This window comes from Panicum hallii, chromosome 9 (genome assembly GCF_002211085.1).
Source record: "Panicum hallii strain FIL2 chromosome 9, PHallii_v3.1, whole genome shotgun sequence".
Taxonomy (NCBI): domain Eukaryota; kingdom Viridiplantae; phylum Streptophyta; class Magnoliopsida; order Poales; family Poaceae; genus Panicum; species Panicum hallii.
This window is the reverse complement of record NC_038050.1, coordinates 71,866,880-71,880,993: the sequence shown is the minus strand read 5'-3', so window position 1 is coordinate 71,880,993 and position 14,114 is coordinate 71,866,880. Positions and strand designations below refer to the sequence as shown.

Below are 14,114 nucleotides of genomic sequence, written 5' to 3'. Positions count from 1 at the left end.
TCCATTCTTAATTTGAAGATGTTCTTTTGACAAAAATTCTTAAGTTTTAGATCACGCTGAGATTTGGATAGCAAAATTTGGGAACCTGGAAATTTCACACGACACTGAAAGTTCAATTTGATTCAAAAGGGGTGGGGGCTACATTTTATTACATGAAGAACAGAACACAATGCTGAGGCAAGCAATTCAGCAGAAAAGCAGAATGGAACTCATAGACCCCTCCACCCACGGAACTTCAAAACAGCAGACTGCGACGAACTCGAATACGCCATGACGATAGATACGAAAAATGACACGATTGACGGCAGAAAACATGTTAATTCACGGCCCAGGTAGTTCTTGTTGCTGGTGGACGGGGCGGCTAGTAGCGCTGCTGGACCTGCTGCTGCTGCTGGTAGTTCTTGCTGTGCTCCTCGGCGGGCTGCCCGTGCTGCTGCTGCTGCTGCTGGCCGTTCTTGGCGTTGGCGTCAGTGCACGGCCCGCGCTGCAGGCTCTTGACGTACTGCCAGGTCTCGCGGCTGGAGACGTCGGACCACCATCTGCTGACGTTCTTGCGGGAATCGAACAGGCGGCGGGAGCGCGGGTCGGAGGCGAGGCGGTCGGCGTTGGGCAGGTGCGACAGGTCGGCGATGGTGAAGTTGTCGCCGGCGAGGTACCGGGCCTCCTCCAGGCGCTGCTCGTAGATGTCCAGCAGCTTCTCCAGATCCTTCTTCCGCTGCTCGTACAGCTTCAGCATCTCCTCCTCCTGCGCGCTCGCCGGCTGCGACCCGGCCGGCGCGCGCTTGCCGGACGCGTTGGCGTTGCCCACGGCCACGTCCCTGCCGTTGAACCCGTTGCCGTTGTCGTTCTGCTGCTTGGGCAGGTTGGGCGGCAGGAGTGCCAGGCTGTAGACCATCTCGGCGCTGGGAGCGTCGAAGCTCTGCGCCTCCGTCTGCAGCCACTGCTCGATGGACGCGCGCTCCAGCGCGCCCATGCCAATCAGGTCTGGGTTGCCCTGCTTCGCGTACTTGTGCGAGATGTGCCTCAGGATGCCCCGGGACTCTGCAACAAGATTTCGAGATCATCTCACGCATCCATCATGCTCGATGCCGATGCAAGCCAATGGGCATTCGTGCCGTGAGCTTACCGGAGAGGGTGAGGTTCTCGTCCTCGAAGGTGAGCGCCTCGCCGTGGGGCTGGAGCTTGAGGTACTGGGGCATGCGCTTGGGCCCGCGGTAGGCGTCGACGCGGATGAGCTGGAACTCGACGTCCTTCTCGAAGAGGCACATGAGCACGCGGGCGACCTCCGCCGAGGTAGGTGACCCGAAGACCTTCACGCTCGCCATCTCACTCGGTGGAAGGGAGAACACTTCAGAGCTCGGAGGTGAGCTGGAAATGGAAGAAGGCAAGTGTGTGTGTGCGTGTGCGTGTGCGTGTGCGTCGACTGGATTGCTTGGGCGTACTTATATAGTTACCAAAGCAGGAAGCACAAAATGCCTTGCTTCGCAAGAGGTAAATCTGAAGATAGAAAACGAATCAAAGGGAAAGAGAAAAGAGGTAAAGAGCAAAGCGTCTGATGCTAATTAAAGGGAAAGAGAAGGCTTATCTCTTCTGCAAGATTGTCTTGTGTGGCATAAACATGGATGCATATGATGGCAGCCAATGGATACCAGGTTGGGGTGTTCATCAAAGAGCAGCACAGATTATGCTACTCATCAAAAGGAAAATAGAGCTGGAATTGATCAAGATTTGAAGATCCAGCTATTTTAAGGCAGTAAAAAAAGTGCAGAGAAGAGGAGCTAGCTGTTTTTTTGGGGGGAGGGGGGGGGGGGGGGGGCTCGGTCTGTTCACAAGTTGTTTGCTACGGCAAAACGCAAAAGCTTCGCTTTCAGTAATGTTACCATATGTGGTAGTTTTAACATGCTTCGCTTTTCTGGACTAGAGAGAGCGGGTGAAAATGTCACCATGTCGCATCGGAACAAAAATCATGACATGAGATGAGACGAGATGCAAACAGATCTCGGTTATGTAGGATGAATGAAATTAAAGCAAAAGGAAATTAGCCACCCTCGTGCACGGACCATCATATCTTTCCTAGTGCCTCTGATATCCAGTGGTATCATTAAATTTCGTTAATTCTCTTTGCATTTTCTTTATTTTTGATAGATAATACAAGAGAGAGCCAAGTACCATCTTGCTGTCAGTTATTTCCTCTTATGTTCAAAGAGATGCTAGTGTTGCAGATGATTTCATTCAGAACTTTGGAAAATAGTCTCCTTCTTTATTGTTTACAGATTCAGAAGCACTATATGACCTGATAGTAATTTTTTTTTAAAAAATCCCTTGGTAGTGGATAAATAGAATCACCAAAAGACGCATAAGCTTATTTTTTATAACTGAAATTTTACATGACTCAGCAAATTTTTCTCTTATTTTTGGAACCAAGACCATGATTTTTTTCCCTATATACAGTAGCAAGACAATGTAGCCGCGGTATATATTCCACTTCAATTCAGCTTGCGACCCAAAATGCAGACAGCAGAACGACTGAATAAAAAACTTGATTGATCTGACGTCCATAAAAGCGGCATAGCCCATGTTCAAATGTTCATGGGACTGGCGGGAAGGTATTAGACACGTCAAGTTTCAATTGATCTTCATTCTCTCCAGTATTTCCATCATTATCACCAAAACTTTCTTTATGGAAATGTCGGTCGTCACGGTGCCACAATCTTACAAGTACATGAGCACGTGGATTCAGATCACTGAAGAGAGCACTACGAACTATGCGAAACGGCGTGCGAATACAAGAGTAGAACATGTGGTTGATGAACTAAATGTACCGCAAATACATGTGGTTTTTGCAAATGTCTGCTCTTTCCAATTTGATCTCGACTAGCGGCTAAATGTACTGCAAACGAGCAAAAGGGCTCGGGCGCATTTTTATTGAATCAACCAAAATTAAAGGAAGTGAGCAATACAATACCCAGAAATTGAAGGAAATCGCGCGCGTATGCAGCGAAAGGAAGGAAGACACTGAGACACCGTAAGGCAGGCTAGGCTTCATGTTATTTTAGCCCACAGGACGTACGATACGACGAACTTGCATTGGTGACAACCACAGCACGGTATGAAGCCTGAGGCCTGACGATCGAAGCCGCCGCCGACCTGCAGATCACTCGAACGCGCCGGGGTGCTCCTTCTGCATCTTCACCACCTGCATCCACGAGTCGCGGCTGGAGATCTCTTCGTACCACTTGGCCACGTGCTTCTTGGCGGTGAAGAGCTTCCGGCCCCTGTCGGAGGAGTTGACGATGTAGTGCGAGTTGGGCAAGTGGGACAGGTCGGCCAGGGTGAACTCGTCGCCGGCCAGGTACTTGTGCTTGGACAGTATCTCGTCGTAGACGCCCAGCATGTTCCGGAGCTTCTTCTCGTTCTCCGCGATGCGGGCCTCGTCCGGGTGCACGTCCTTGAGGTGGGGCGCGAACGCCAGCTGGAACACGAGCTCCGAGCTCGGGGCGTCGAAGCTCTGGGCCTCGGCCTGCAGCCACTGCTCTATCGACGCCCGCTCCAGCGAGCCCGTGCCGTACAGCGTCTTGTTCCCGTCCTCCGGGAAACTGGTGCACAGGTAGCGGCAGATGGCCCTCGAATCTGCCATCATATCAGAAAGTTTGGTCGTTACAGATTACAATGCCATGCATTCGATTCCAGTCTTGTTCTTGCTTAGATTCATGGTCTTACCGACAATGGTTTTGTCACCATGTTTGAATGTCACCTGCCCAGTAGGATCCTGGAGGGACGAGAAGCGCTTAATTAAAATCTGAACTTGACTCCTGAAAACCAAAAGAGAAACTGAAGAATGGGATCGAAATGGCGGCATACCCGTAGCTTGATGAACTCGGGGAGCTTGTGCGACTTCTTGAAGGTGTCGATGCGGACGAGCTCGAACTCGAGGTTCTTCTCGAAGAGGCAGGTCAGGACCCTCGCCACGTCGGTGGACGCCGGCTGTCCGAACACCTGCAGCCCTGCCGCCGCCATTGCTCAAAAGATTGTTCCTGGTTTTCCTTGCTTCCTCGGCGAGCGAGCAAGCAATGCTTTGATGGTCTGCAGGTGATCGAGTGCGGCGCTGATGGGTGAACCCGACAATTTCTTTTGTCAGGTATTTATGCAGACGGATAATGTGCTTGCCTTGCCGCGGAGGATTACAGGACGCCGGGGAAAAGAGAAAGCTCTCCGCCTCAAAGCTAAAGAGCGTCAGGATTCTTGCTTGGAGCAACCATGCATGCTGCCTCCACATGAAGCAAAAGATTGTGCAGAGACGATCGAGCCCATGCGTTCATGGTGTGATCCTTTAACAATGCATGGGGTGAGCAATCTGTGAGAGGGTTCCGAATTGAATACTACAAAGAAGGCCCGGGGTTCGTGGTGGATTTTGTACGGAATTGGCGCCAAAGATGAGGCTGGTGGCTTATGTCGGGGGTACAAGAATAACCGGGTATCTAGGGCTTTATTTGATCAAAGCTAGGTTCTGAATAAATCTTTTTATTAAGATAAGGGACTGCGAATTCGATCTGATTGAGCCTAGAAACGTTTTTTTTCCCAGCTAGATGCGTTTCTTTGCGTGTTAACAGGTAAAGTAATCGGCAGCACAAAGATAAAGATACTCCTAGATCTGATCAAGTTGCAGTTAGGATATGTGCCAAGAACTAGAGCTCCCTGTGGTGCTGTGTGAATCTGTGATGGCAGTACCTCGCCGATCGGTCACTGCGTGCGACGTGCTAGACGTGCGAGAACGGCCAATAATTCCAAGATTTTTGAGGATGCCAACCTGTTTCGTTCTGATCCGCTGTTGAAATACGTTCACTGTACGAACGCGCAATGAATTTTCAGATTTGCTAAGATTTTCTCAGACGCAACATAAACAACTATGGTTCGTCTTCAAGAATTCGGCTTGGTTGTCAGCAAGTTCCTCAAGTATATGAGATGAAGGCACACCCAACAACGCTGTGAGTTTCGTTGATTTGGACGGTTTCGATATTCCACAAACATCTGCAAAAGTGGCCTTTAGTCAAGCAGACAATGCGCTTCTTTTACTTTGGTATCTTGCAAGTACGTTCGAGTTCAAAATCCTCCTTGTACTTCGAATCATCAAAAGCACTCAAACTTGATGCTGCATGGCAGCATCCGATCAAATCAAAGGGGCATCAGACTAGGCATTTGATTTATCAAAACAAAAGGAATCCCAACTGACGGGAGTTACAACGGACTTTCTACTACATTTCTCGACATCATCAGTGAAAGATTGAGCACACATCACAAGGTAAAAGACTGAGGTCCTATGTGATGACAATTGGAGCATGGGAGTAACAGGCAATAATTCACAAAAACAAAATGTAGGAAAAAGGGACAATTTTATTAATCTGGGATCAGTCGACACATGGAGGTAAACGTGTTTCAAAACAAAAAAGATCATACAGCACAATAGGGCCTCACAATATTTTGGTTGACACGAGAACGCTGATGGGCGAAACAATGGGTCACTAAAGAACACTGCACTGTAGAAGCCAGACTGACACAAACAATGAAGCCATTCAAGATAAATTCGTTGCTTGCCAAATTAAGCCATTACTCGAATGCACCGGGATGCTCCTTCTGCATCTTGACGACCTGCGCCCATGTCTCGCGCTTCGAGATTTTGTCATACCACTTTGCCACATTCTTCTTGTTAGTGAAGAGCTTCCTTCCTCTTTCAGTATTAACGATATAATGCGAGTTTGGAAGGTGGGAAAGGTCAGCCAAGGTGAATTCATCACCAGCCAGGTATTCGTTCTTCGAGAGTATTTCATCATAAACATCAAGGATCTGCTTCAGTTTATCCTCATTTTCAGCGATAACAGCATGGTCCTGACGAACACCTAGATGGCTGAGATGAGGAACGAATGCCAGCTGAAAGACAAGTGCAGAGCTGGGAGGGCCAAAGTTTTGAGCTTCTGCCTGAAGCCACTGTTCTATTGATGCCCGTTCTAGAGCCCCAGATCCATAAAGGGTCTTGTTTCCATCATTTGGAAACTGGTTACAGACGTACCGGCATATATCTCTTGAATCTGCACAAAAAAGGTTCACCTTTCAATGCTCTATAGGAAATGAAACCAAGAATCCTGTGTAGTCGTATAAACTGACGTGTATTCATGTATATACTTACCAACGAGAGTTTTGTCACCATGCTTGAAGGTCACCTGCCCATTCGGATCCTGCGAATGACAAATGGAATAAATGTGACTTTGAACTTGGTTGAGAATTGAAACAAAACAAGGAAAAACTGATGTAACTGTCACACCCGCAGCCTAATGAATTCAGGAAGCTTGTGATGTGTCTTAAATGTATCAATGCGGACAAGCTCAAATTCCAATTTCTTCTCAAAAAGGCAAGTCAGAACTCTGGCAACATCGGTAGATGCTGGCTGGCCAAACACTTGCAAGCCCGCTGCCATGTTTCCTTTTGATTTGCTTGATCTCTTGCTCAAGCTGTGAAAAGACAATGAGGGATGATGACAACAGGCCTCACTACCAGGTATTTAAAGAAACAAAAAAGACGAAATGCTTGCCTTGCTACCTTACACCACATAAATGGAAAAGGAAAAGTGTAAAGGCAAAGGGGAAGGTATGGATTCTTGCTTGCAACAATCATTTTGTCTCTATCAACAAACGATGCATAACAACAGTCATATTTATTTCAAGTTCAGATTTTCTGCAATGCCGTGAAACATCCAGTATATGGAACAGAAGTTTGGGAGACTGCACAATGCATAGAAAGTCTATGATCATGTGTTATGAGAATCGGCTTCAGATAAATAAAAATAATGGCATCAAGTAACATTGGCAAAGATGATCTTGTAACTTCTGTCAGGGTACAAGAATAAGGTTTTGGGCAAAAGCAATGCCCCTGGTATGGAGTCAGAATCTAAATGTTAAATGGATGCAAGTTAAGAACAAAGGACATGTCTACATGTGCTTAGGCTTTAAAATAGAATAAAGATATGCCAGCATGTGCTTACACTTTAAACCAGGAATTTCAGTGGTTACAAAAATTGAGTTGATTTGTCAGAACTAATGCGGGTAAAAGTATGGCATGACCTCCTGAGCTGTTTGTTTCTTCAACATGAGATTCCTGATAATGGTAATACGTAGGATTGTAAATGAATGGGAAAATCCACTGAACCAAAGCAAAAGGCTGATAGAAATTGTAGTTGATTCCAATCAACAAGAGTAGTCACTATCTTTATGTCTTCAGCTTCACCTGTAGCGACAGCAGCTTACAGTATCAGTAAATTCTTTGAAAAATTCTAATGCATTTCTTCAGAATCATTGTCCAATAACCATGCCTTCAATTTGTCTTGGGTTCATAACTATATAGTACTTCAATTGCTCAGATAGTTGCTGTTATCATCAGAATTTTGTGGTTTTATCTCACCAGTGCTGTTTCCTTGAGTACATCAAGACATGCTGCAAGCCAGAAAACATAGATGTTGCTGACATGCTGCAAGCCAGAAAACATAGATGTTGCTATCTTATTTGAAACACTGTCAGTTAGAGAATTCATGGATTAGAAAACAAGCCAAAACATTTCCAGTCTTGCATCACCTTGCATATTTGGCACTCAACTGCAACATCAGCTGAAGCTCTGGACTACATGTAAACAGGTAACTAGAATAACCCACTAGAAATTACAGAATAGTGCACCATATTTTGGTAATTCATAGATATAGAATATGTTGATTCAGTAGCTGCATGTTAGTGAGACGAGGGAGGATACATTCATAATCAAGCTCTTGAGTTAGTGCATTTGCAATAGAATCAGGCTATTCATTATCTCAATTGCTAAACCAAATGGATAATTGTAGAAGCATGGATAAAGTCCAGGACCAGAAAAGAAAATTCAGTCATACACAACCATATCACAAAGATGGATGGCAGAACAACATGAAATGGTACAAACCGGACCAAGTTGATGACAAAACAAGAAGAATGCAACTAATTGCCATCACAAGGTGCTCAAAGGAAAACAAAGAAGACTCTAAGAGGGCCTCGGTGAGCTCTGCATCTCAATAACCTTCTTCCATGCAGGACGTGCTGAAACATCATCCCACCACCTAGCCAGGTTCTTTCTCTCAGTGATCAACCCAGCCTTGTTGGTCCTGTTCACAAGGAAATCGGCATTGGGCAAGTGCACAAGGTCGGCCAGGGAGAAATCATCACCAGCAAAGTACTGGCTCTCCCCCAGCCGTTGGTCATACACATCAAGCACCTTAGTGAGCTTCACTTCATTCTGCTCAACCACGGACATGTCAGTGGTCCTGCCCATCATTGGTGCAAATGCAAGCTGGAAGATGATAGCCAAGCTTGGTGGGTTAAAACTCTGGCTTTCAGCCTCTATCCATTGTTCAATGGCAGCCCGGCCAACCGCACCATCTTCTTTCTTGCCAAGGAGGGCCTGGTTGCCACGGTCTGCATACTGGTCGCATATGTAACGGCAAATGGCCCTTGACTCTGCCAAAGATACAATGCATAAAGACTACGACCATCTAAGATTTTTTTTATCAGGTAGGCATATATATACGCAATTCACCGATATAATATCATAATTTTGCAAACTATATTGTTCTGCTTCATCAAGTAACTGGAAAGCATGCAGAATTGCGGATCTGTAAGTTTCACATACTTATTGCGAAAAGACTATGCAATAGTGAAAATGTGAGGTTTGGGTAAACGGTCCTGCGATGCCTATGCCTTGAACCATTACAAGAACACAAGGATGCTAGTGGAGATGCAGCAGATGAGCAGAAGTAGTAGCTGAATAAATGGGAGATTGAGGTACCAAAGACAGTCGTGAGGTGGTCCTTGAAGGCAGGGACCTGCCCGAAGGGCTGGAGCTTGAGGAAGGAAGGCGACTTGTGCTCTCCCTTGGACATGTCCACCGGCTCGATCTGGAACGGCACGTCCTTCTCCAGGAGGCAGGCCGCCACTCGCGCCACCGCCGGTGATATCACTGGCCCGTACACCGTCACAGGCGCCGCCATCGCCTCGCCGCCGTCGGAGATCTAAGCGAAGGAGCGGGTCGATGGGATAAGGTAGATTCTTTGGGACTCGGAGAATAGTAGCTTCTCCTAAACCGTTGAAGCAGTTTATCTGGCAGAGAGAAGCTGCGCGAAACTAACATTTCCAGCTTCTCTTGTCGAGCTGAAAACAGTTTTACCAGATATTTTATGGATAAAGCTGCTGGAAAAATACTCCTTTAGCATAACTTTACGTGAAATTTTTTTTAAAGTTTTTCAAAAAAATATACCAAAAAGCTCTAAGATGCTGTTGACAGTGAATGCAGAAGGTCTGCTTACGTGGCGGAGCTCTCGTTGTACTGAGAATCACTTCAGGTCAATCATGTGATTTGATTCTCTCAAATCAACTTATGGCCCATTTGAGTCCACAGGTAATTTATTAGCTATTAGCTAATTAGTTGGAATTAGCTGGATTGAACTAGCTAATTGGATAGTTGTTATTTAGCTATCTAGAAGAGCTTTTTTAGCTGCGCATTAGCTGGGTCGTTTAGATTCACCCTATCTGCTACCTACCCATTAGCCCGTGGATCAAACATACCCTTAAAATACATTTAAGCCTTTTTCATATTCACTTTCTCATCATCGGATAGGAAAGATAAATATTCACTTGAAAGAGAAATCTCCAAGTAAGATATAAGACTTGTTTGGAATTAATTTTGAGTAAGTACGAACTTCCTACATTTCCAACAATATTAAATATACAGCGGGGGCAAAAAGAGTGTAACATTCAGTATTAGCAAATAGCAACAGATGCCTTCAAGCTAGTGAAGGGGATTGAGCAGCAAAGATAGGGGAAAAAGTGAGACGGATCTCGCTATTTTCTTAGATGGACTATTGGCAGTCTTCAAGACACAATAAGTAACAAACGTATATTAACAAAAATATTGAGACACCGAGTAATCATAGAAACCATTGGAACATCACCATGTAATATAGCTCATGCTCGAGTGGATATGTCAATTGATAAGGCACCACGCTAGCTTTACAACTTACAACGACTGCCGTATGTGGTAGAAATAACTGGACCAGGACAAAATCTATTGGGCAAAGACCTGGCAACTGAATTAGGAAACAGTATATTCCATATACAATGTGAGAATCCAAATAACATACATAACAATGTCAGGTTTGCCATACACGCAAGGAACAGCTACCCAAGGAATGGTATAATGAGAATATCTCAAACTGCTAGTACAATAACAGATCAACACATAGCTGATTCGAGCTAGGTGATCATTTTTGGATAGGCAACTATGACACACGATAACAGTTTGTCAAACGGTTTCCTCATTCTTCCATGATGGTGTCATCATCTGATACAGGTTCGCCATCCAAAAGCCACTGCTCAAGTTCATCCAGATCGTCGTCATTGTGTCGATACCAGTCAGAATAGGTGTCCCAGAGCATAGTCCCTAATTCTTCACCACGACACGCCATGTGTAAGAAAGGCCGGCTTCTAGCCAGGGCATCCACCATAACCCTATTCAGGCTACCTGTTATTCCCAGCCACCGCAATCTTGGGAAGTATGGCTTCTTAAACCATCTGGTTGCAAGTGGCGTAATCCCACCGCAGTCATAAAGATCCAGCAGCTGCAAGCTGCTGCCATAAGTTCCACCATCAACTTGCATGGATGCGAGAGCCATCACAGCAGCATCCCCAATTTTTGGATTTTCTCGCATTCGGAGCTCAATCAGAGGAGTTCGACTCCTTGCTAACAACATGATACCATCATCTGTGACACTTGGTATTCTTGAGATATCCAACACCTGTAAGCTCTGTTTAACAGAGCCAGCAAATAACAAGGGAATGCAATCATTTGTTAGCTTCCGGCAACCCCTCAAAGATAAGGAAGTTAGAGGACATGTTCCAAGTCCCAGATATTTCAATGCTTCATCACTAATATCAGTACCATCCAACGACAATGTCTGCAACTTGGGGAGGCAGCTGAGAGCTCTTACAGCTTCATCACCCAAACTGCGGCAGTCTCTAAGATCCAGTACATTGAGATCCTTGTTGAATGATAACCTCTCAATTCCAACATCAGTAAGGAGTTTGCACCATCTCAAACTCACATGTGTCAGGCAAAGAGAAGTGGCTATAATGTCATGGAAAACAAGATCAGTTAGATGGCTTCCATGAGACACCCTAAGCTTATGAAGACCAGAACAAGAGTGAATGATTGCCCTGAAACCAGTGTCTGTAACACGGGAGAAACCACCGAGACATACACTCTCAAGATTTGAGCACTTATCAGCCATTAGCAGGATTCCGAGATCGTTCACTCGCCGGAAGGATGTTACTAAAAACTCCTGACTCCGCATGAGAGAAATATGCTTCAGTTTACCATGTGGATTGATTTGCTGAAGGCCAGCATTTGTGAGATCTGATGACGATGTAGGCTCTATAATTGGTGCATCTTGGAGATCCAGATGTGTCAATGATGGAAGGGCAACTGATATGGAGCCAATCAAATGGTCAGTTATGAAATCCACTGTGAGGCACAACTTGTGAAGGCTAGGAAAGAAAACCGGTGTCTTAACATAGTCCATGCATTGTTGTGCTTCCACAACTGCTGCCAGAAGTTCAAGTAACATCGTCATTGGAATATACCCGATCTCAAGAGACGATAACCTTTCGGAGGCAGATGCCCACACACGACCGAAGTTGGTGTCATCAAAAGTTGAGAAATCAAGTGCCAATCTCAGTGACTGGAAATGTACAGAAAAAAAACAATGTCAGACTAATGCAAGATTAGTAAGGGTAAGCATTCCAAGGAAAGTCTGATCACAGTTGCTCATCAATGATTCACATAAACATTATGAGGATGGGTCTGGCTAAAACTAACATATAAAACAAGATGCAGATCTCTGTATGTAAACCATAGAGTTTTTTTATAACATTGACTTTCGTTAATTAATTGGACAATTAAATATTAAGGGTTGACCTCCATAGTTTCCTGAATTCATGTAAAGAAATCACAGAATGATTGCCACTAATCTGTTGACACACTAGTGAATGAAATCAACCAGGCATAAGTTTGAACCTACCTCTAACTGAGAGCATCCATTGAGCAATTCCTGTAGATCAGAGAAATTTACCACCAGCCCCCTACGCTCACCAAGAGAGTTGAGAGAAAGCACTCTGCATCCGTAAGAAAAATATGCAATCAGTACCATTGTATCACACGGTCCAATTGAAGTACTGAAACGAACAGAGTGGATGCCATAAAAGCAAATACTGCAGCTAGTGCTTGCGTCTCACATAAGCAAGCCTCAGCTGGCACACGGATTCATACATGACGCTGGTTGTTGCACGAGTGGCTTGGATCATGCGTACAGGTGCCAGTGCCAGCGCAGGCGACGCAGGAACATCGCCATGGCAATATAAACTCTGGAGAATACAGTACCTGAGATCTCTGCAGGTGGCGCCGAGCTCGCAGAGCAGGCGGCCGCTTATGTTCTCGCAGTTGAGCAGGAGCAGCTCGTGCAGGCTGGAGCGCGCGAGGCAGCCGATGGCGTCGTCCTCGAGACGAGCGCAGTCCAGGCGCAGGCTCCGCAGGCTCGGGTTCGGCGGCAGCAGCGGGCGCAGCAGGTCATTCGTCAGGGCCACCTCCTTGAATCAATCACCAGGAGACAACAAGCGGTACGAGAAGCGTGTTAGTCTCTCAGCCGCGGCGAAGCGGAAATGAGGAGGCGCGAGCGAGGGACGTGAGGGTACGGACGAGGAGGTGGAAGGAGGGGAGGAAGGCGAGCGCGTGGGAGGCGCAGGTGCGGAGGCCGCGGCAGGCGGCGGCGGCGAGGAGGAGGGAGCGGACGTCGAGGCGGGAGAGGATGGTGGCGACGACGGCGGCAGGGAGCGCGGCGTCCATCGCCGGCGGCGTCGGGCACGGCTCGATCGGATCTGGCGGGGGAGGCGGAGACATGGTGGTGGTGGTGGTGGTGGTAGGATTGCAGGCCGATTGCTGCGTGGCGTTGGTGGGGAGGAGATGCGAGGTGTCGTGGGACGGGTGGGGGAGAGAGAAAGAGATGGCGGTCTTTGAGGAGGCAGCGAGCCGTTGCTGCTTCGCGGAAGCTTCCTCTCGGATCGGATCACGGGGCCCACGCCCGCCGCATCCGGGTGGTTGCGGCGCGGGCCGTGCGGGCTGAGGCCCATGCTGATGGTAACCTTGCTGCTGCTGATCTCGCTCTCTTTTTTTAAAAAAAAAAACTGACTGATGAAACTCTCTCTCTCTCTCTCGGTCTAAGCTTATTCGCTCGCCCAAGCAGAGTCGTATTGATTTTTGAAATGAAAAAACAGGGTGTTAAATTTACAGTAAACCGTGGAATACACATTGTATAATAGAGAAGAACTTGGAGGGTTTTGTACGGTACGGATGCTCTGTGGCAGCTTCTATGCAGACAAGATTGTGTATGGTTGTACAGGCCAGGAGTCAACACGGCTGGTATCAATTTTTTTGCAGTAGCTTTTACAGCAAGTTTGCAACAAAACATATACATGGGACATGTTCAAACTGTACACTATGGGTTAAAGACAAAGAAAAGCAAGACTCGCAACCTGTATATATCTTGGTATTTAACAAAAGGGACGTGGTGGAATGCAAAGAAGACTTGTTGAAGGCTTCAAGCTGACGGGTCTCAGAAAACAAAAAGGCTTCAATCTGACCGCTGTTCCTCCGGGCCCTGGGCCTGAGTTTTGTTGTATTGGGCTTCCGTAACGGCTGCCTCTCATCATGGCCCACATGACATTTTCTTGCCGTCCAGACGTAAAGCCCAATAACCATCTGCACTTGCAAGTTTAGGCCCAAAACAACGTCGATCTTTTTTTTAGAAAGACAAAAAAAAAGGAACAACCGTCGATCTGCGTGGGGGAACGAAGTTTGGGCTGCGCGCTCTGCCGTCTCTTGGGCCGATCGATCTTCTCTTGCGCTGATGTGATCTTGTTGCGGTTTGAAATTCTGCCGAAGCCGAGAGCGGTTCTGAATTCTGTGATTCTGAAGGCGCTAGGGTAATCGATCCTGAGAAA

At 46.6% G+C, this 14,114-nt stretch overlaps 5 protein-coding genes across 7 annotated transcripts; all 5 read right to left on the bottom strand.

Annotated features, from left to right (window-relative positions):
• Nucleotides 1–92: 92 nt before the first annotated feature.
• LOC112876584 (glutathione S-transferase F11-like) lies at nt 93–1,401 on the bottom strand. Its single transcript, XM_025940728.1, has 2 exons — nt 1,127–1,401; nt 93–1,041 (listed from the first exon to the last, which is right to left on the bottom strand). Exons 1-2 carry the CDS (start codon nt 1,323–1,325, stop codon nt 362–364), a joined length of 879 nt encoding a protein of 292 aa, XP_025796513.1. The 5' UTR covers nt 1,326–1,401; the 3' UTR covers nt 93–361.
• Nucleotides 1,402–2,886: 1,485 nt separating this feature from the next.
• On the bottom strand, nt 2,887–4,136 carry LOC112876282 (glutathione S-transferase-like). Its single transcript, XM_025940357.1, has 3 exons — nt 3,862–4,136; nt 3,721–3,769; nt 2,887–3,630 (listed from the first exon to the last, which is right to left on the bottom strand). Exons 1-3 carry the CDS (start codon nt 4,015–4,017, stop codon nt 3,155–3,157), a joined length of 681 nt encoding a protein of 226 aa, XP_025796142.1. The 5' UTR covers nt 4,018–4,136; the 3' UTR covers nt 2,887–3,154.
• A 1,237-nt stretch (nt 4,137–5,373) lies between these two features.
• LOC112875835 (glutathione S-transferase F8, chloroplastic-like) lies at nt 5,374–7,684 on the bottom strand. 2 transcript variants are annotated; one of them, XM_025939831.1, is made up of 4 exons: nt 7,034–7,684; nt 6,317–6,503; nt 6,182–6,230; nt 5,374–6,083 (listed from the first exon to the last, which is right to left on the bottom strand). In XM_025939831.1, the coding sequence occupies exons 2-4, from the start codon at nt 6,467–6,469 to the stop codon at nt 5,605–5,607; spliced, it is 681 nt and encodes a 226-aa protein (XP_025795616.1). In that variant the 5' UTR covers nt 6,470–6,503; nt 7,034–7,684; the 3' UTR covers nt 5,374–5,604. The 2 variants fall into 2 exon arrangements, with proteins under 2 accessions (XP_025795616.1, XP_025795615.1); XM_025939830.1 differs by having other exon boundaries at nt 6,317–7,684.
• Nucleotides 7,685–7,820: 136 nt separating this feature from the next.
• On the bottom strand, nt 7,821–9,177 carry LOC112875836 (glutathione S-transferase F11-like). 2 transcript variants are annotated; one of them, XR_003225219.1, is made up of 3 exons: nt 8,854–9,177; nt 8,002–8,525; nt 7,821–7,963 (listed from the first exon to the last, which is right to left on the bottom strand). XR_003225219.1 is itself a non-coding variant. In XM_025939832.1 (2 exons), the coding sequence occupies exons 1-2, from the start codon at nt 9,053–9,055 to the stop codon at nt 8,053–8,055; spliced, it is 675 nt and encodes a 224-aa protein (XP_025795617.1). In that variant the 5' UTR covers nt 9,056–9,177; the 3' UTR covers nt 7,821–8,052. The 2 variants fall into 2 exon arrangements, 1 of the variants encoding a protein (XP_025795617.1); XM_025939832.1 differs by having other exon boundaries at nt 7,821–8,525.
• Nucleotides 9,178–9,988: 811 nt separating this feature from the next.
• On the bottom strand, nt 9,989–13,086 carry LOC112877422 (F-box/LRR-repeat protein 10). Its single transcript, XM_025941730.1, has 4 exons — nt 12,814–13,086; nt 12,499–12,704; nt 12,140–12,233; nt 9,989–11,800 (listed from the first exon to the last, which is right to left on the bottom strand). Exons 1-4 carry the CDS (start codon nt 13,012–13,014, stop codon nt 10,379–10,381), a joined length of 1,923 nt encoding a protein of 640 aa, XP_025797515.1. The 5' UTR covers nt 13,015–13,086; the 3' UTR covers nt 9,989–10,378.
• Between the last annotated feature and the right edge of the window lie 1,028 nt (nt 13,087–14,114).

Excerpts from the sequence above, each read along its gene's own strand:
- LOC112877422 (XM_025941730.1), bottom strand. The coding sequence starts at position 13,014 with ATGTCTCCGCCTCCCCCGCCAGATCCGATCGAGCCGTGCCCGACGCCG. Across the intron at positions 12,234-12,498 it reads GCCACCTGCAGAGATCTCAG|AGTGCTTTCTCTCAACTCTC; the intron begins GTACTGTATTCT and ends TTACGGATGCAG. Across the intron at positions 11,801-12,139 it reads ATGGATGCTCTCAGTTAGAG|TCACTGAGATTGGCACTTGA; the intron begins GTAGGTTCAAAC and ends GTACATTTCCAG.
- LOC112876584 (XM_025940728.1), bottom strand. The coding sequence starts at position 1,325 with ATGGCGAGCGTGAAGGTCTTCGGGTCACCTACCTCGGCGGAGGTCGCC. Across the intron at positions 1,042-1,126 it reads CGAGAACCTCACCCTCTCCG|AGTCCCGGGGCATCCTGAGG; the intron begins GTAAGCTCACGG and ends ATCTTGTTGCAG.
- LOC112875835 (XM_025939830.1), bottom strand. The coding sequence starts at position 6,469 with ATGGCAGCGGGCTTGCAAGTGTTTGGCCAGCCAGCATCTACCGATGTT. Across the intron at positions 6,231-6,316 it reads CTGAATTCATTAGGCTGCGG|GATCCGAATGGGCAGGTGAC; the intron begins GTGTGACAGTTA and ends TGTCATTCGCAG. Across the intron at positions 6,084-6,181 it reads TGGTGACAAAACTCTCGTTG|ATTCAAGAGATATATGCCGG; the intron begins GTAAGTATATAC and ends TTTTTTGTGCAG.
- LOC112875836 (XM_025939832.1), bottom strand. The coding sequence starts at position 9,055 with ATGGCGGCGCCTGTGACGGTGTACGGGCCAGTGATATCACCGGCGGTG. Across the intron at positions 8,526-8,853 it reads CCACCTCACGACTGTCTTTG|AGTCAAGGGCCATTTGCCGT; the intron begins GTACCTCAATCT and ends TATCTTTGGCAG.
- LOC112876282 (XM_025940357.1), bottom strand. The coding sequence starts at position 4,017 with ATGGCGGCGGCAGGGCTGCAGGTGTTCGGACAGCCGGCGTCCACCGAC. Across the intron at positions 3,770-3,861 it reads CCGAGTTCATCAAGCTACGG|GATCCTACTGGGCAGGTGAC; the intron begins GTATGCCGCCAT and ends TCGTCCCTCCAG. Across the intron at positions 3,631-3,720 it reads TGGTGACAAAACCATTGTCG|ATTCGAGGGCCATCTGCCGC; the intron begins GTAAGACCATGA and ends ATATGATGGCAG.